The sequence below is a fragment of the Ovis canadensis genome, chromosome 10 (assembly GCF_042477335.2).
Source record: "Ovis canadensis isolate MfBH-ARS-UI-01 breed Bighorn chromosome 10, ARS-UI_OviCan_v2, whole genome shotgun sequence".
In the NCBI taxonomy this organism is placed as follows: Eukaryota; Metazoa; Chordata; class Mammalia; order Artiodactyla; family Bovidae; genus Ovis; species Ovis canadensis.
The window spans coordinates 85,210,919-85,227,826 of NC_091254.1; the positions used below are offsets into that span (position 1 = coordinate 85,210,919).

At 35.3% G+C, this 16,908-nt stretch overlaps 1 protein-coding gene across 2 annotated transcripts in view; it reads right to left on the reverse strand.

Moving 5' to 3' along the window:
- Positions 1–16,908, reverse strand: part of LOC138446664 (ATP-binding cassette sub-family C member 4-like) — a 126,555-nt gene that overhangs the window by 2,259 nt on the left and 107,388 nt on the right. Inside the window, exons 26-31 of one of the 2 annotated variants that reach the window (XM_069601882.1) lie at positions 16,058–16,213; positions 11,175–11,264; positions 7,663–7,835; positions 7,124–7,229; positions 2,200–2,334; positions 8–225 (exon numbers count right to left, since the gene is read on the reverse strand). In XM_069601882.1, the coding sequence (XP_069457983.1) occupies positions 103–225; positions 2,200–2,334; positions 7,124–7,229; positions 7,663–7,835; positions 11,175–11,264; positions 16,058–16,213 (783 nt within the window). In that variant the 3' untranslated portion in view covers positions 8–102. Of the gene's footprint in view, positions 1–7; positions 226–2,199; positions 2,335–7,123; positions 7,230–7,662; positions 7,836–11,174; positions 11,265–16,057; positions 16,214–16,908 lie in introns of those variants that run through there. The other variant, XM_069601883.1, reaches the window with a different exon arrangement.

Consider the following 16,908-nt stretch of genomic DNA (forward strand, 5'->3'; position numbering starts at 1 on the left):
GAGCCAGTGGCAGGCCTGAAATCCAACACTGATGTTCTGCCACACTGTGAACCTGGGTGATGGTCCAGCCTTGGCTACCATGTGACCGAAGGAGCAGTGTTCTCAGACTCGACACAGAACGCAGTATCTAGGGCAGCCCTCAGCCTCCCCCGGTAACTGCCCCTCTGTGATCCCAGGACCAGGCAATCTTGGGTGAGCCCTGGACCCAACCTCCTCATCTATGACCTGGATAAAAATGGACCATCATGAGATTAAGTGAAATCATACATGTGAGAACAATGTACAATAAATTATAAAGAACTAGACAAATGTAACTTACCATTAATATTGTTAGAGTACGTGCAGGATTACTAGACCAGGAAGATTAGATTTCTAGTTCTACGACCTATGTTTACTTCTGCATGTGTGTTACACTTGATTTAAAACATTCATTGAAAGAAAAGATTTTTAATTTTGTATCTGTTGCAAACTTAGCTTAACACCAGTTATATATTAGTACATAGGGCCATCTTCCTGCTAAGGGATCTTAGTTTCCTCACCTGTAAAATGAAGGTGTTGAATCCTATTATCTTATATGGACCTATCTAAAATTCTGGGATCAATTTCCCATTACTCAATGTCTTGATAATATACAGTAGTAACAGTTTTTAAATGAAGACTTTGACGCATAGGTGGGGACATTTTTCTTTGATGTGAAATACCTAAGCTCAAAAGACCAAAAGGGTTTGAGAGATTCCTGGCTGTTCTGTGATTAGGTTATACAGGGAATCACAAATGACTATCAAATGTTCAGAAGTAAGGTTTGACTGGGAGACACACTAGAGTGGTTGAAAGCACTCTGATTTTCAGGCATAAAAATAAATATAGGGCTCCAAGTGCAGCTACTCTATATCTGCATACAATATAAGTACTTTGAAAAGTTCCGAATACAGACTGTCCTCCCTGAACCTAAATTTGAATGACTCTGTCAACTATTCACCCCGTTCTGTGACCCTGTGCAATTTCCTACCCTTTGAACAGTGGAAGGTACAGCTTTTCATTTCTGAGGAGGAAGAATGAGATGAAACAGGGACGGATGGAACTTAGGCTATATTTTAGATAAACTTTTCACAAAGAAGTAGTTACATACTGGGATACATTTTCTTTAAGCGATATTTTAAATATTACACAAGTAATTTTATTCTACATACAAGTGAAAATCTGGGAAATGTGGAAAAGTATAAAAAAGGAAATATGACCCATGATTTATTGTTCAGAGATAAAGTTTCAATGGGAAGCTTCATTCTACCCTGAGCCATGCATCTCAAGGGGCAGGAACACCAGACCTTCCCTCCGTCCATCAACCCCACTCCCACCTTGTTGCAGAAAGAATTACAGGAAGCTACATGACATTGGCTAAGTCCCTTAACCAAACCTCAGTTACCACATTTGTAGGACCTGACCATTGTTAGGAAGATGCCACATGACCTGAATGTTATTCATTGAGAACCCTTCTCACACTCTGTACACTGCTTAATACTTCACACACATCATCTCTGAGAAAATGTTTGTAAACCTTCAAGCACCATTCTGACTATGTAGTTAGGTATTGTGAGTTCTTGATTTGTCCTGATGACTATTTCATCTTCTAGTAGGTAGAGGAAGCATGGGGGGTAAGTGGACCTAATTCTAAACAACAGAGAATTAGGGAGAAAGGGACAGTATCAGGTAGGTATTTTCTTTACAGATTAGAAAACAGAAGAGACCTACACTTTTCCCTGGTAGATCTTCTTAGACCTAAAATATTCCAAAAAATTTTCCTTAAACTCTAAAATTTACTGGATGCCCCTTGATAGCACTTGTATCAAGGGACAAATGTGCTGAGCACCAATCAGAATGAAATGTAAAGGTTCTGCAAGATGAGAATATTCTGTGCTCCATGAGAATCAGAATCCAGAGTCCAAGCGTGTGGGAAGACCAATCTGCCATCTCTCACTTATGCACATGAGTGAGCACACATCGTGACCCCACCTCACCACTGCTGCATATTCTCAGCAGATCTGCCTTCCACTTGCCACATGTTATTAAGACCCAGTCATGAAGCTTAGTTTCTGGAAGCTTCCAATTGAAAAGGGCACAAAGTGCTTGTTACCAGACCCCTAGTGTTAAGAGTGAACCCTGGAGATGAACTTTAATTACAACTCTCTGCAGCAGGCTCACCTGTTTTGCTTTATCAATGAGAGCATTAGCCTCGGTCTCACCCAGATGTTGTACCATCTTGTAAAACAGACTGTTTTTATTGTGCAGCAAAACATGTGGCTTATCATATTCTTCCAGTTTCCCTGAATCCAAGACCTGTTAATCAGCAGAAAAAAATAAAACCCATAGTATACAGTGTTTTGCAATAAAGTATTATAACTCAGACAATATTTTGTAAAGGGACAGGAGAATAGAGAAAATTTATTTGGGTGGTAGACCTGGCTGGTGTTTTAATGGTTTGATTGCCTTGTTCTACTAGGCAGACAAAGGCCTAACCTGACCTTTTATTATAACATTATAGGAAAGAAAGAAAAATGAAAGTTTTCAGCAGTGTGAAATATTTTAAATTCTGCGAAGGGGATTTGGGGTGGTTATCATTAGTCTTTTAGCTTAAATTCTGAGCTTTGAAGGCTATTTATAAAGATACACAGAGTTGGGAAATTTCCGAGTTCAAGAAAATCAATCTCAATTTATCTAAAAAGCAGGTTAATGTCAGACAAACCAGATGGCAGTGACCTGACAGCAAATTAATTGTCAAGTTGTTTTGATAGAATCTGAGCAAGATTTGGGAAAAAAGTAAATGTCTCCAGAATTTCAAAGGGTTGTGAACTAAACAAGTGCTTGTAGTATCTCTAAACAGAGGATATTGCAACCATCAAGCCACCACAACTCTGGGAGTTGGTGATGGACAGGGAGGCCTGGCATGCTGCAATTCATGGGGTCGCAAAGAGTCGGACACGACTGAGCAACTGAACTGAACTGGAGAGGGGCAAAATACCTTGTCTGAAAGGTTAAGATGCTTCTTCAGCCTAACTTTGTAGTTTATTACTCTCAGAGTGAAAGACTGGCAAAAGGAGCTGCTACATAGCAGCATTAGCAGAGTTGCACTGTACAGAAGAAATCTCTAGAAATCCAATTTTCTCTTTGAATAAGGCTAAAGAAGCAAGTAAGAAATTGAGCTTCAAATTCTAATGCTCACAGCCCACACATTACCCGGGTGGATAGCCCAATGTGAACTGCAGAGGATTTGAATCTGATTTCACAAATTGTCTTTCTTTGGTCCTTTTTTCTTTCTTTCTTCAGGGGCCTGTCGTTTGGCCCTTTTGTGCACACTGATATTCCCCTAGCTGAAAATTAAAAGGGATAGGAGGGGCTCTTAACTCTGCCTTTCTACTTATTAGTGACTTTGCATAATGATTTTAAGTAGAAAAGAGAGTCTGAAACCACTGGCTTAAATGACATAGCTATAAAAATACTTCTGATGTTAGGTGGTACTTAGTTCTTCATTTGGGTCATATTTAGAATGACTGTATCTTAAGAGAATATGCTGAAACTCTAAACAGGAAGCAGGTTGTTTTTTCCATATCTAGGTATCACAGTTAATTCCATCCCAGGGCATCTAATGGGAAACACTGTCTCATAAAGGCCATTTTCCAGTTAATTTTTTGTTTATTCCTGTGAATCATTGCTAAGGATGGCTTTCTCAAAAGAGTTCAAGAATAATTGAATCTGTCACATCCACATAGTAACTCAAATGTTCTATAATATGCTGCGTCACTTTAGATGACCCAAATTGTGTAGTTTTACTTAAACATAGCACAATAAAACATAACTACTCTTCTTGATGTTGAAGAAGAAGAAAAAATGCAGTTTTAAAACACAGGTCTCTATCACCTGTGGTCAATTAATCTAAGAAAGGGTAGACAAGGGCAGAGGTGGCAGGGAGATTCAAGAGAGAGGGGATATATCTACACCTATGGCCAGTTCATGTTGATGTATGGCAGAAATGAAACCAGTATCGTAAAGCTATTATCCTTCTATTAAATATATATTTATATATAATATATATAGTTATATTATATATAGTTATATAATATATATTTATATATAATATATATAGTTATATATAGTTATATAATATATATTTATATATAATATATATAGTTATATATAAATATATATATAGTTATATATAAATATATATAAAATATAAAAACATAAAAATAAAAATATATAAAATATATAAAAATATATAAATATTATATATATATAATATATATAAAATATATATAAATATTAATTTTAATAAAAATATATAAAAATATATATAAATATTATACTTTATATATATATTATATATAAATATATATAAATAAAAATATAAAAATATTAAAAAATAAAAATATATATAAAATATATATAGTTATATATTTAAATATATATTTATTATATAAATAATATATAATATATATATAATATATATAAATATATATTTATATATAACTATATATTTTTTTATATATAGTTATATATAGTTATATAAACTATATATTATATATAGTTTTATATATAGTTATATTGTATAGTTATATATAGTTATAGTTATATATAGTTATATATTTATATATAGTTATATTTATATTATATAAAATATATATAAATATTAATTTTAATTTTATATAATTTTATATATAGAATTATATATATAAATATATATTATTTATATAATATATATATTTTATATATAATTTTATATATATAATTTTATAATTTTATATTATAATTTTATATATTATATAGTTTTATATATAGTTATATCATTATATATAGTTATAGTTATATATAGTTATAGTTATATATAGTTATATTATATATTTATATATGGTTCTATTATATTTATATTATATAAAATATATATAAATATTTTAATTTTAATAAAAATATATAAAATATATAAATATATATAAAATATTATATAATATATATTTATATATAAATATATAAAATATAAAAATATATAAAAATATAAAATATAAAAATATAAAATATATATATATAATATATATAGTTATATATAAATATAACTATATATATTTTATATAGTTATATATAGTTATATAATATATATAAACTATATATTATATATAGTTTTATATATGTTATATATAGTTACATAATATATATAAACTATATATTATATATAGTTTTTATATATAGTTATATATATAGTTATATTATATATATTTATATATAATATATATAGTTATATTATATATAACTATATATATTATATATAACGGAGAAGACAGTCTCTTCAGCAAGTGGTGCTGGAAAAGCTGGACAGCTGCATGAGAATCAATAAAATTAGAATAATCCCACACATCATATATAAAAATAAACTCAAAATGGCTTAAAGACCTAATATAAGACATGACACCATAAAACTCCTAGAGGAGAAATATGCAAGACATTCTCAGACATAAATTGTAGCAATGTTTTCTTAGATCAGTCTCTCAAGGCAAAAAAAATAAGAGCAAAAAATAAACAAATTGGACCTAATCAAACTTAGAAACTTTCGCACAGCAACAAAAATCGTCAACAAAATGAAAAGGCAACCTACAGACTGGGAAAGAATATTTGCAAATGATGCTATCGATAAGGGGTTAACAAAAAGGCAAGGGGTTAATATCTACAGACAATTCACACAACTCAATTTCCTTTGAGGGATGATTTTCTTATTTTATAAACCCACATCCTAACATTTATAAGCCAGCAGGGAAAGAACAAAGAAAGAGAGAAGATGAAAATGAGACAGAAGAGGAATAGAAGGAGGAAGGAAGGAAATAAAGCTATTGGAAGGAAATTACTAGATTATTAAATTACGAAGGAAGAAAGAACCAATCAAACCTGGAAGATACTAGATGGACATCCAGAAACCAAAACTTGGAGCCTGCTGTGTGTGCAGCCCAGATCTACTGTGTAAGAGACCTCCTGGTTGTTTATCTGCAGCATCTCAGCCCCCATGCACTTTTCTTTTTCTGCTATTATCTGTGATGCAGTGGCTGCGTTTCTGCAAATCATGTTTCAGAGTACCCTTGGCCTGCTGGCCCTTTGTTAGGTTCTGCCAGCAGCCGGTACTCGAGGGAGACTGAAAGCGGGAGTCGGAGCCAGTGGTCTACCTGGTTTCTGTACCTCCTGCAGCATCGCCTCAGCAGTGAGATGGGACCCCAGCTCCCAACTTCTGTTAGCACATGGAGAATCAGCCCCATCCTGCTCCCTCACAAATATGACCAGCACCTGGGCAGGGACCTCTCCTTGGAGGTCTGAGCACTGACTCTTTAGAGCTTCTCCTCTGAGTTCTTAGGTCTGGAGATCTCTCTTAGGACATGATAGCTGCTTCCTAAAATTATTACCCTAGTGTTTTCTTTTTCTAGCCCTTTGATTACTATGTAGCAAATTTCCTGTATTAAATCGTTCCTGTTGAAATACTTTGTTTTTCTTATTAGGCCCTTTCTTCTCATGGATTCACCTTTGACAGCAATAGCTGTGAAATCCTGCAACCTTAGCCAACAACTTTCCTGCAGTCTAAATGAAACGCTAATTTTTTGATTAAGGGAATACAAAAATGCTGAAGTATTTGTGACTCAGCCAAAATGATGGTGTTCTACCTCTCTGAAATATGAAGCCATAACTTGGACTGTGGCATATTTTCAGGATTGGACATCTTATTAAAAAGTGACAATTTAATAAACTATTAACTCATTATTGACCAGAGATGCATTGATACATCTTTTGTTACCTGAATGTTACTGACCAGAGATGTTTCAATATTCACTTATGTAACAAATCACCAGCCAGGGTGTTAGTTTTTGCAAAAATCCCCTGGTAAATAATGTGTTAATATAAAAATAAGAAATTACTGGATATATTATTTAATAGCACATTCTGAAAGTACAGTTAAGTACTTGAGTTACTGTCAGGAATGAGAGGAGAAACCGAGAAAATTAAATTACCAGAGGTTCCTGTCAAATTTTACAAGGAAGGGTAAGTTGAAGGACTGAGCATAAATGGAAACACCTGAGACTCTGCAGGTGAGGGGTCTTACCATTATCCTGTCACTGTCAACAACGCTGCTCAATCTGTTTGTGATGGTTACCACAGTGCACTGAACAAATGTCCCATGGATTATTTTTCGTATTAACTCATCAGTTCTAGAATTAAAGAAGTGAATTTCATTCAGTACTGACTGGAAAAATTGACTTAAGACTTTAAAATATCATATGATATTTTTATAATGTTTTTTAAATGGACACTTTAAGGCATAATCTTGTTCCTAAAAACATAAGTATAAAAGCTCTTAGAAATTTACTATTTTTCATAAAACAATGGGAAATAGTCTTCCTTCAAAATCACTTGAAAGTATCAGGAGCTGGATTTAGAAACCTAGCTCTCTCAGGATGCCTCAAAATAACAACACCATATAACTTGTCTTGGTTTTTTCCTTTGTTTTCTTGAATTAATATTAACAAGATATACCTTTAAGGCAATGAGAGTTCTTAGAAATTTTTCTTAGCATCGCTAAAAGATTTCCATTTACCACACTTATATCTTGGATACCAGGTTTTATAGATCTCAGCTTATTACCTTGGATCCACGTTTGATGTGGCTTCATCCATAATCAGTATCTTATTTTTTCTGAGAAGAGCCCTGGCAAGGCACAACAGTTGTCTCTGTCCAACACTCAAGTTTGATCCTGATTCTGCTAATTCAGTTTCCATTTTACCAGGAAGACCTTGGATGGTTTCTTTAAGTTGTACCTGTGGATACAGAAAGAACGTTTTCCTAAACAAACTGCTACTGAATAGACAAGCCTCCTAGGCTTCCCTTGTGGCTTAGCTGGTAAAGAACCTGCCTGCAATGTGGGAGACCTGGGTATGGTCCCTGGTTGGGAAGATCTCCTGGAGAAGGGAAAGGCTACCCACTCCAGTATTCTGACCTGGAGAATTCTGTGGACTGTATAGTCCACGGGGTCACAAAGAATCAGACATGACTAAGCAACTTCCACTTTCACTTAGACATAAGGGCTTTGAGGTCTTCACGACTTCTTATGTGCATGTACAGCCAGGTAATGGAGAGAGCTATTACCAATTAGCGTTCACTGAGAAAGATGCTAGAGTCTAGTCAGTACAGAAAGATTTCAGTGTTCTCTACATGTTGTGGAACCTTCCTATTTCTCAAAAAGAAAGGCTGGTGTGGGCTGGAAGGAGACAGGGAAATCCAGTCAACAGATGGGGAAGAGGTTTTATTAGAGCAAGACTGGAAGTAAATGAAGTCAAGGGAGAGCCCATTCACTTTAATACAAGGCCCAGGAAATGGACATGTGAGCTGTCTCACAGCAAGGGCTGAACCATGTGATTCCTAATGCACACACTGCTGATGCCCAGATTTCTATGTCTTGGTTTCCTGTGTAATGAGACATACTTGCATCCTAACAGAGACACTATCAATGTTGAACATTTAAATGCATGCTCCCAGTTTGGACATAACACACCATATTCTTAATTGCATATATCCTAGTATCTAAGCTGTTTTGCTCTTTTAATAGAAGCAACATATCAATGATTCATTTCCAGAGCATTATCTACTGTACTCTTTTAGCCTTTGAGTGATAAAGTGCTCACTTATGTGATAAAGTCACTACTCATGTTATGTCTGTAGAGCTGCCCTTGCTTTTTAAGTGCCCCAATTGGCACTAATTTCTGATAAGCTTTCTTCAGTTGGCCATCAGCTGGCTATTACTCAGCATATGAAACATGTATTTTTGGCATATTCTGAGAAATAACCAAGATGAATTGGGCTCCATTCTTAAGACTGTCTTCTTTTGGAATGTCCATATGTGCCAAGAGTGAAGGAGGACATAGGTTAAGAGAATTTTTTCTTTTAATGGAAGTTCTTAAGGAAGAAAACATATTGGTGCCCTCCCACTCATTCGCAGGTCAACTCTATGAGTTTGGGTTTGCAAGTTTCATTTAGAATCATTTAAAAACCAATGACTTGGGTTTTTAGTTCACTTGAAAATTGACCTCACTGCTTTAGTGACAACTCTAAGAGGAAGGAATCATCTCATCATTCTGTTCCTCTAGAAATTATTGCTTTATGGCATTTGTATGTTTTTCAATGAAAGATATGGTAGTTTTTCTTTTTAAAAGTAATAAACAATTCCTAGAGAAACAAAGTGATGGAATGATTTCTCACTCTAGGACATATCAACAAAGTAACAGGGTCAATTCCAGAAGTAATACATGGAAACTAATCGCTTCACTTTGTGAAATGAACTCATGTTCATTTCTTTTCACAGAAAGCTCCAAATGTAGTTTAAATAAAGGTAGATCTTAGTGTCGTCTACCACTTCCACCACCTCAACATTTTCAGAATTGTGAGGCTACTAAATTTTGCCTGGTACAGATAAATTAAGTTTGGGCCAAGTACTAAGGTAGCTTTTGACAGGATTTATCTCCAAATTAACGTTTCCTCTCTGTTCATGGGAAAATGTGTTCTAAAATTCTGGAGTAATTTTAGTACTTGAGAACATGTGAAGACAGATCTTGAGCTGGGGAACAAATAGAAAAATAATTTGCCAGTACTTCCAGGTTTTTTTTTTTTTTTTTTTAAGATACCATGCTATCACCATTAAATATACCCTGTGATTTCAAGATCAGTGGATCATCCTATCTTTATCTTTGATCGTTAAGTATACTCCTCACTTCTAGAATTTCACTGTAGAAAGACTCACAAATTTAAATGAAATCAGGAGTCCACAACTTCTCAAGTAGAAGGTGAAGCAGTCAGCCTGATTTAGGAAAATAAAATCCCCATGTTGTTGGAAAGCAGGGTGGGTGTGTAAAGACTGGGTGCTGAAATCTTTCAGAAATCAGAATTACTGGCAGGAAATCATCAGGCCTCCGAATCTTCTTGCTCACAGTCAAAGCTCATCTGTATGTTACAGATTCCAGAGCTATCCTTGGAAGAATGACACTAAATGACAAACGCATCGATTCAAAACAACATGAACTGGTCATTTGGATTTGTGTAAAAAACAATGTGTTTTTTAAAGAAATAAACCACACTTCTCTAAAATGAAGAAGTCAATCAAATATTTAATACCTATTTATCAAGGGTTACCTTTTAAAAGCAAAAGATTAAGCTAGGTCCTATGAAAAACTGGAAAGTCTGACTGTATTTTAGAAGTCTAAATATAGTTCCTGCCATCAATTTGCAAAACTAGGGCCAATACACAAAATAATTTGTATCAACGTATACAAACCAATAGCAAATTAACAAGTCAAAATCCTTTGCATGCAAGGGTAAAGAAATTCACAGAAGTGGGCCAAAAGGACATATAATACAAATAACAGAAAATTCTCTAGAAATGAACATACCCATTAAAAACTTAGCAAATCTCCAGGGTCTCTTACCTACTTTCATGTTGCAGCATTAAAAGAACCTGATTGTCAATAAGAAACTATCATATTCCAATTATATAACTTACCTTTATAGATACTTCCTTCTGAAACTTCATAGCATTTTATTAGTATGATCTCATTTATCTTTCAGTTAATAATGAAAAACTACCTAGTTGCCTCCACTTAGTTGATATTCCTTAAGACCAGAGGAGTGAAGTGAACATTGCAAGGTAATTAAGGTAAATAATTCACTTGGTCACTTAGTAGAATTTGAACCCATAATTATAAATTCTAGTTTAGTGTTCTATTTTAAGACAAGAAAATATATCTAGTTGCTTTGGGTATTAGGGGAAAAGCTAAAATAAAATTATATGGCATTATCTTGTTGCTTTCCATCACTATTATATACATATTTTAATTTACTCATGTACCCATCTCATCTGTATTCTCCTAGCAGGTAAACAAAGTCAGTTAAACCAATAAACTCTCTTTAATTACCTGAAAGTGAAAGTTCCTCAGTCGAGTACGACTCTTTGTAATCCTATGGACTATACAGTCCATGGAATTCTCCAGGCCAGAATACTGGAGTGGGTAGCCTTTCCCTTCTCCAGAGGATCTTCCCAACTCTGCACTACTATAAATGTACATAATCATATACTGATGCTAACAAGTTAATTTTGTTACAAAAATTACCTCTTCTAAGGCATTCCATAGATCCTCCTCCTTATGGTCATTAAAGGGATCCAGATTTTCCTTCATTGTTCCAATGAATAAAACTGGTTCCTAAATATCCCAAAACAGGAAATGTTATTACTGTAGCATCTTTCATCTTGCTTGTATGCTTACATAACAGAATTAAAGTGCCAAAAAATATCCCCTCACAATTCACTATAATCATTAACAATAAGGCTGCAAATCCTTGTTTATAAAATAGCATCTCTAAATTAACCTCCCACTGTAGAAAGTATGCTCCAAAATATCTCTGGACCATTGGACACTAACGAAAGAAAATGTTGAAAAGTGTCACCTTAAGAAGAAGATAAAGGAAGATTTAATTTTTCAAAAATGCCTTCCTAGTAATGTCTTGCTATTCAGTCGCTCAGTCATGTCTGACTCTTTGTGACCCATAGACTGCTTCTTACCAATTGTCTGCTTCCCCCCAAAATGAGGATATACTTATTGGAGGAACTTTACATCAAGAAAACTGGATAAACTCATTGTCAATCCTGATGTGATGCTGGGAAATACCAATAGCACAATTAGTTGCAGTTTGTGCCTCAGAGCAAACCCATTAAATTTCCACACATTGGCACTGAAGAATGAGCTAGGATATTTTCTCCATCAGTAAAACAGCCTTCTGGGATAAGGACTTTCTCCACAGGTGTGAATGGAACATCTGCACACGTAACAAAGAGAACGTCAGCTCCTGGGGTCCGCAGTTTCTCTGACTGTGGAGAGAGCTCCTCTGATTCTGCACCAGCTGGTCCCCACATTCTCTCACCTGTGCGTCAGGATGACCTGCCTCACAGAACCTCATTACTAACTGCAAGGCCAGGAGGACCTGAAACCACTGTGACCTGTGTCATAATAACATTATTAAAATAATGTTATAAATGTTAAATTAATGAATACCTCTTCCTATTCATCTGCTTTGGGAGGAACCACAAGGTAATTACTGTGGAAATATATGCCTTTTCTGGGTTTCATGAGAAAATCTTGTACATAAGCCCATGTAGGCCATTTGCATTTTCCTCTGGAAGGCTCAGTAAGACAGGCCGCAAGAATATGGGCAGCAGAGAAGAGCCCAACAGGCTCCTTTCAGTGAAGGGGGCAGAACAAGGGGAGGCACACATGTGGGAACAAGAGGAGACCTGATGCTTCCACAAGTGCCCGTAACTGCTTGGAATCACCAGCCTCAAACTCCCGGCTGGCCTTGGGGCTGGACTTTCCTCCTCACTTCACAAAAGCCTGAGAAGAAAGATGGAGAAGACAGACCTTTCTTTTCCCTAGTCATGAAGAAAAATGACACTCAGTGAGCCTCCCTCTCTCTCCCTATTGTCTTGGTTTCAAGTCTGGTGAGAGAGAAATAGATGCAGAATTATATCCCACCAAAAAAGATGTATCCCTGAGCAAAATCCAAAATTAGAAAGACATTATAGAGGGAGCTTCATTTGCCCAAAGTTGATTAAGTTGCTGATATACTTTCAAAGCACTGAAAATCACTGGTCACACGACATTTCAAAATGATTATTGAACAGCACTGAAAAATATGAGGCACAAATTTAAGGTCTCCCGTAAAACTCTCTAATTTAGAATAAAAGACTGAACCACCATGTAAGCAATGGTAAGAGCTCCTCATCAAGGGAATAATCGTCATTCTACGTTAGATGTTTATTTAAAAAAATGCTTCTTATAACTATTACCTCTAAGAGCCTAACATGCAGGTGATTTCCCTTCCTTTTAGCTGTTCCCATTAGGTTTACAAAATCAAGTAGATGTGGCCAGGCAAGGGGCAGAAGTCTGGTCCCCAATATTCCATACCCCTCCCCCAAGGGCAGGATTCTGCTTTGGGGTCCAAGATGAGAGATTCTTCAAGGACTGGTTTTTTAGGAGATGAAGGGCCCAAATGAGGCCAGGTTAAGAAACCAGCTTTGAATCCAGTTGGGAGAAGTGAGATGGGGCTCTGCGTTCAGCAATGACAAGAACATTTCTTTCCTAGTCATGGCTCATAATGACCTGAACAGTTTTACCCTTCATGTTCCTCTCAGAGCAAATTTACGCCTACTAAGAGGTCTAAACTTTAAATTATCCACCTGGTTTTTCAAGGTACACACTATCGAGCCATTACCTGAGCTAATCTGTCAGTCTAAAAAGACATATTGGGCAATTATGTGTGTTTATTCACCAGTATGAGATGGAATAACAGTTTAGTAAAGCAAGAGTATTTCTCTTTGCTATGATATGCCAAATATATATTCCAAAATCAGTAAAATTTCAGTAAAAAGTTGAATGAAAAGAATGATTATTTAGGCAGCAATCATACAGGAAAAAAGAAGGTAAAGGTATCTAAATTGAAACAGAAGAAGTAAAACTGCCACAGTATACAGATGACATGATACTATATAGAGAAAACCCTGAAGACCATTACAAAAATTACTAAAACTTATAAATGAATTCTACAAAGTAGGACACAAGAGTAACATACAGATACTTGTTACATTTCTTCACAGTAACAGTGAAATAAGGGAATGTAAATTTTAAATTTTTAAAGAAAGGGAATGTAAATTTTTTTTAAAATCCCTTTTAAAATAACATCAAAAAAAATTAAAATACTTAGGAAGAAACCTGACAAAGGAGGTGACAGACTTACATGCTGACAACTAGAAAATATTATAAAAGGAAACTGAAGATGATTCAAAGAAATGGAAATATACCCAATATTCAAAGAATATGGAATTATTCAAAGAAATGGAAATGACTCAAAGAAATGATTCAAAGAAATGGAAATATATCCAATATTAAATGCTCTTTAATTTTAAGAATATTGCTAAAAGGACTATTACCCAAAGCAATCCACAGATTTAAGACAATTGTTAATCAAATTACCCGTGATATTTTCCACAGAACTAGAACAAATACTCCTAAAATATATATGCAACCATAAAGACCCACAGTTGCCAAAGAAATCCTGAGGAAAAAGAACAAAGCAGGAGACATAACCTTCCAGACTTCAGATGATACAGCTACAGTTATCAAAATGGCATGATATTGGCATGAAAACAGACGATGCATAAATGGAACAGAAGAGAGATCCCAGAAATAAACCCACACACCTACCACCAACAGTCAATTAATCTTCAACAAAGGAGGCAAGACTATACAATGGGGAAAAGACAGTCTCTTCAGCAAGTGGTGTTGGGAAGGCAATAGAAATAAAAGCAGTAATAAACAAATAGGACTAATTAATGTGACAAGCTTTTGTACACCAAAGAAAACCATAAAACGACAACCTGTAGAATGGGAGAAAATATTTGCAAATGATGAGACCAACTAGGCTCAATTTCCAAAATATACAGATAGTTCATAAAACTCAACAACAAAAAACCAAACAACCCAATCATAACCGGGGCAGAAGACCCAAACAGACATTTTTCCATAGAAGATATACAGATGACCAACAGATACATGAAAAGATGCTCAATCTTGCTAATTACTAGAGAAATGCAAAACAAAACTACAAAGAGGCACCACCTCACGAGGGTCAGAATGACCATCACTGAACAGTCTACAAATAACAAATGTGGAAGATGGTGTGGAGAAAAGGGAACTTTCCTATACTGTTGGTGGGAATGTATTAAGAAGTAGATGCAGCCATTATGAAAAACAGTATGGAAGTTTCAATCCCACTTCTGATTATATATCTGGTGTGTGTGTGTTAGTCACTCAGTCCTGTCTTACTCTTTGCGATCCCATGGACTGTAGCCCACCAGGCTCCTCCATCCATGGAACTCTCCAGGCAAGAAAATTGGAGTGGGTTGCCATGCCCTTCTCCAGGGACAAACTATTACTCAAAAAGATATAGAAACAACCTAAAGTCCGTTGACAGGTGAATGGATATAGAAGAGGTGGTGCATGTATACAATGGAATACTACTCAGCCATAAAAAAGAAGGAAATGCCATTTGCAGCAACATTGATGGACCTAGAGATTGTCATACTAAGTAAAATAAGTCAGATAGAGAAATACCACATGATATCACTTATATGTGGAATATAAATATGACATATTTACATGTGCATATATAATCCAGTCTCCAAAATACTCAGTGAAATTTGTACTCGTTTAAGAAACAGAACAAAAGAAAATAGAATCAGAGGTCAGGAAGAGAAGGTCTATTTAATGCTCCACCATCACAGCAACCACATACTGGGTCTACATGAAGCATCGTACATGTGCTGACCTATTTATACAGTCCTCAAAGCAGCTCGAGGATTTGGTACTGTTAGCTGTCTTGCAAGGGAGAGAAAACTGAGGAGCACAGAGATGGAATTCTGTGCCCTGTGTTCTTTCTCACTATGCTGTACTGCATCCCTGGTTAATCATTTATTAAGGGTTAAGTTCTGAGTTTCCCCACAGCATCAACACCTTGTAATTCTCAAAGCTCCACTCAAAGACAATAACCTCTTAAAAAAGATAGCTTTATTTTCTATAGCAAAATTCCATCTGTCACTTAAAATTCATGTTTCTCTACAGAAACCTCTCAAGTGTTAAACATTTATCATTTTGTTATTAGTATTCTGTGGTTATCAGTGGGTAAAACTATGGCATCTGAGGAAGTGTGAGTGCAGAAAGCTGCCTGGGTAAGCTACTAAATCATAGGCTCACAAAACAGATGAAAGAACAAAAAAACAAACCCTGGTATCTGATGAAAATATCTGTTGAAAATACCTGCTGCTATGATCTATTGGGGGAAAGGGATCAACCCCTTAATGCAATTTGAAAAAAAAAAAACATAAAAGCAATTGAACTTAGGTGCTTTATAAAAAGAATACATGAGAATGTTCTGACGTGCATACCTGAGGTACAACTGACATTTTCTTCCTTAAATCATAAAGTCCCATACTGGTTGTCAAATTTTTATCAATCGAAATTGTACCTTGGAAGTCAGAGAATCTGAAAAGTGCAGCAATGAGGGAACTTTTTCCAGCTCCTGTTTTTCCCACAATGCAAACCTGTAGAGAGATCCAAGAGGGATCAAGAATTAACAATATGAAGCCAACCTAGGAGAAACCCTGGATATTGATGATGAGTTTTAAAAGTTCTATATAGAGTAGTCTATAAGTTTGTTAAGCATGGCCCTGTTGACATTATGGGCCAGGTGATTCATTCTTGGGGGGTCAGGGGGCATGTCCTAAGTATTGTAGGTAGTTTAGCAGTAGCTGTGGACTCTACCCACTTGACACCAGACACAACCTCCAAATTGTGACAACTAAAAACTGCAGATATTCACAAATGTCCCTGGTTGAGACTTCCTGGTCCTCAAAAGAGTTAAAAAAAACAAAAACAAAAACAGAATCAATCTACTGGCAGTGCAAAAGCCAGCAGTCTCCTAAGTGGTCCATAAGAAGTTCACTTTTAAATTAACTTTATTCCTACTCTCTAGGTTTTTTGACCTTGAGGACTACATGGATAATATTAGAGATGTCAACAAGTCAAGTCAGAAGTGTTATACACAAACAAGGACTTATTTTCTCAGGGATCTGTTATTTGAGATGAATTATTCCTTGACAGAGAAACTAAATCATTTCCTGATGGCAAATATATTAATTATATTCTATCTTGAAAGGAAACATCTTAAAATTATAAAATGCAGGTCTCAGTGTCTTAAAATACATTGGTCTGTGATCAACAACAACATTTGCTCTTT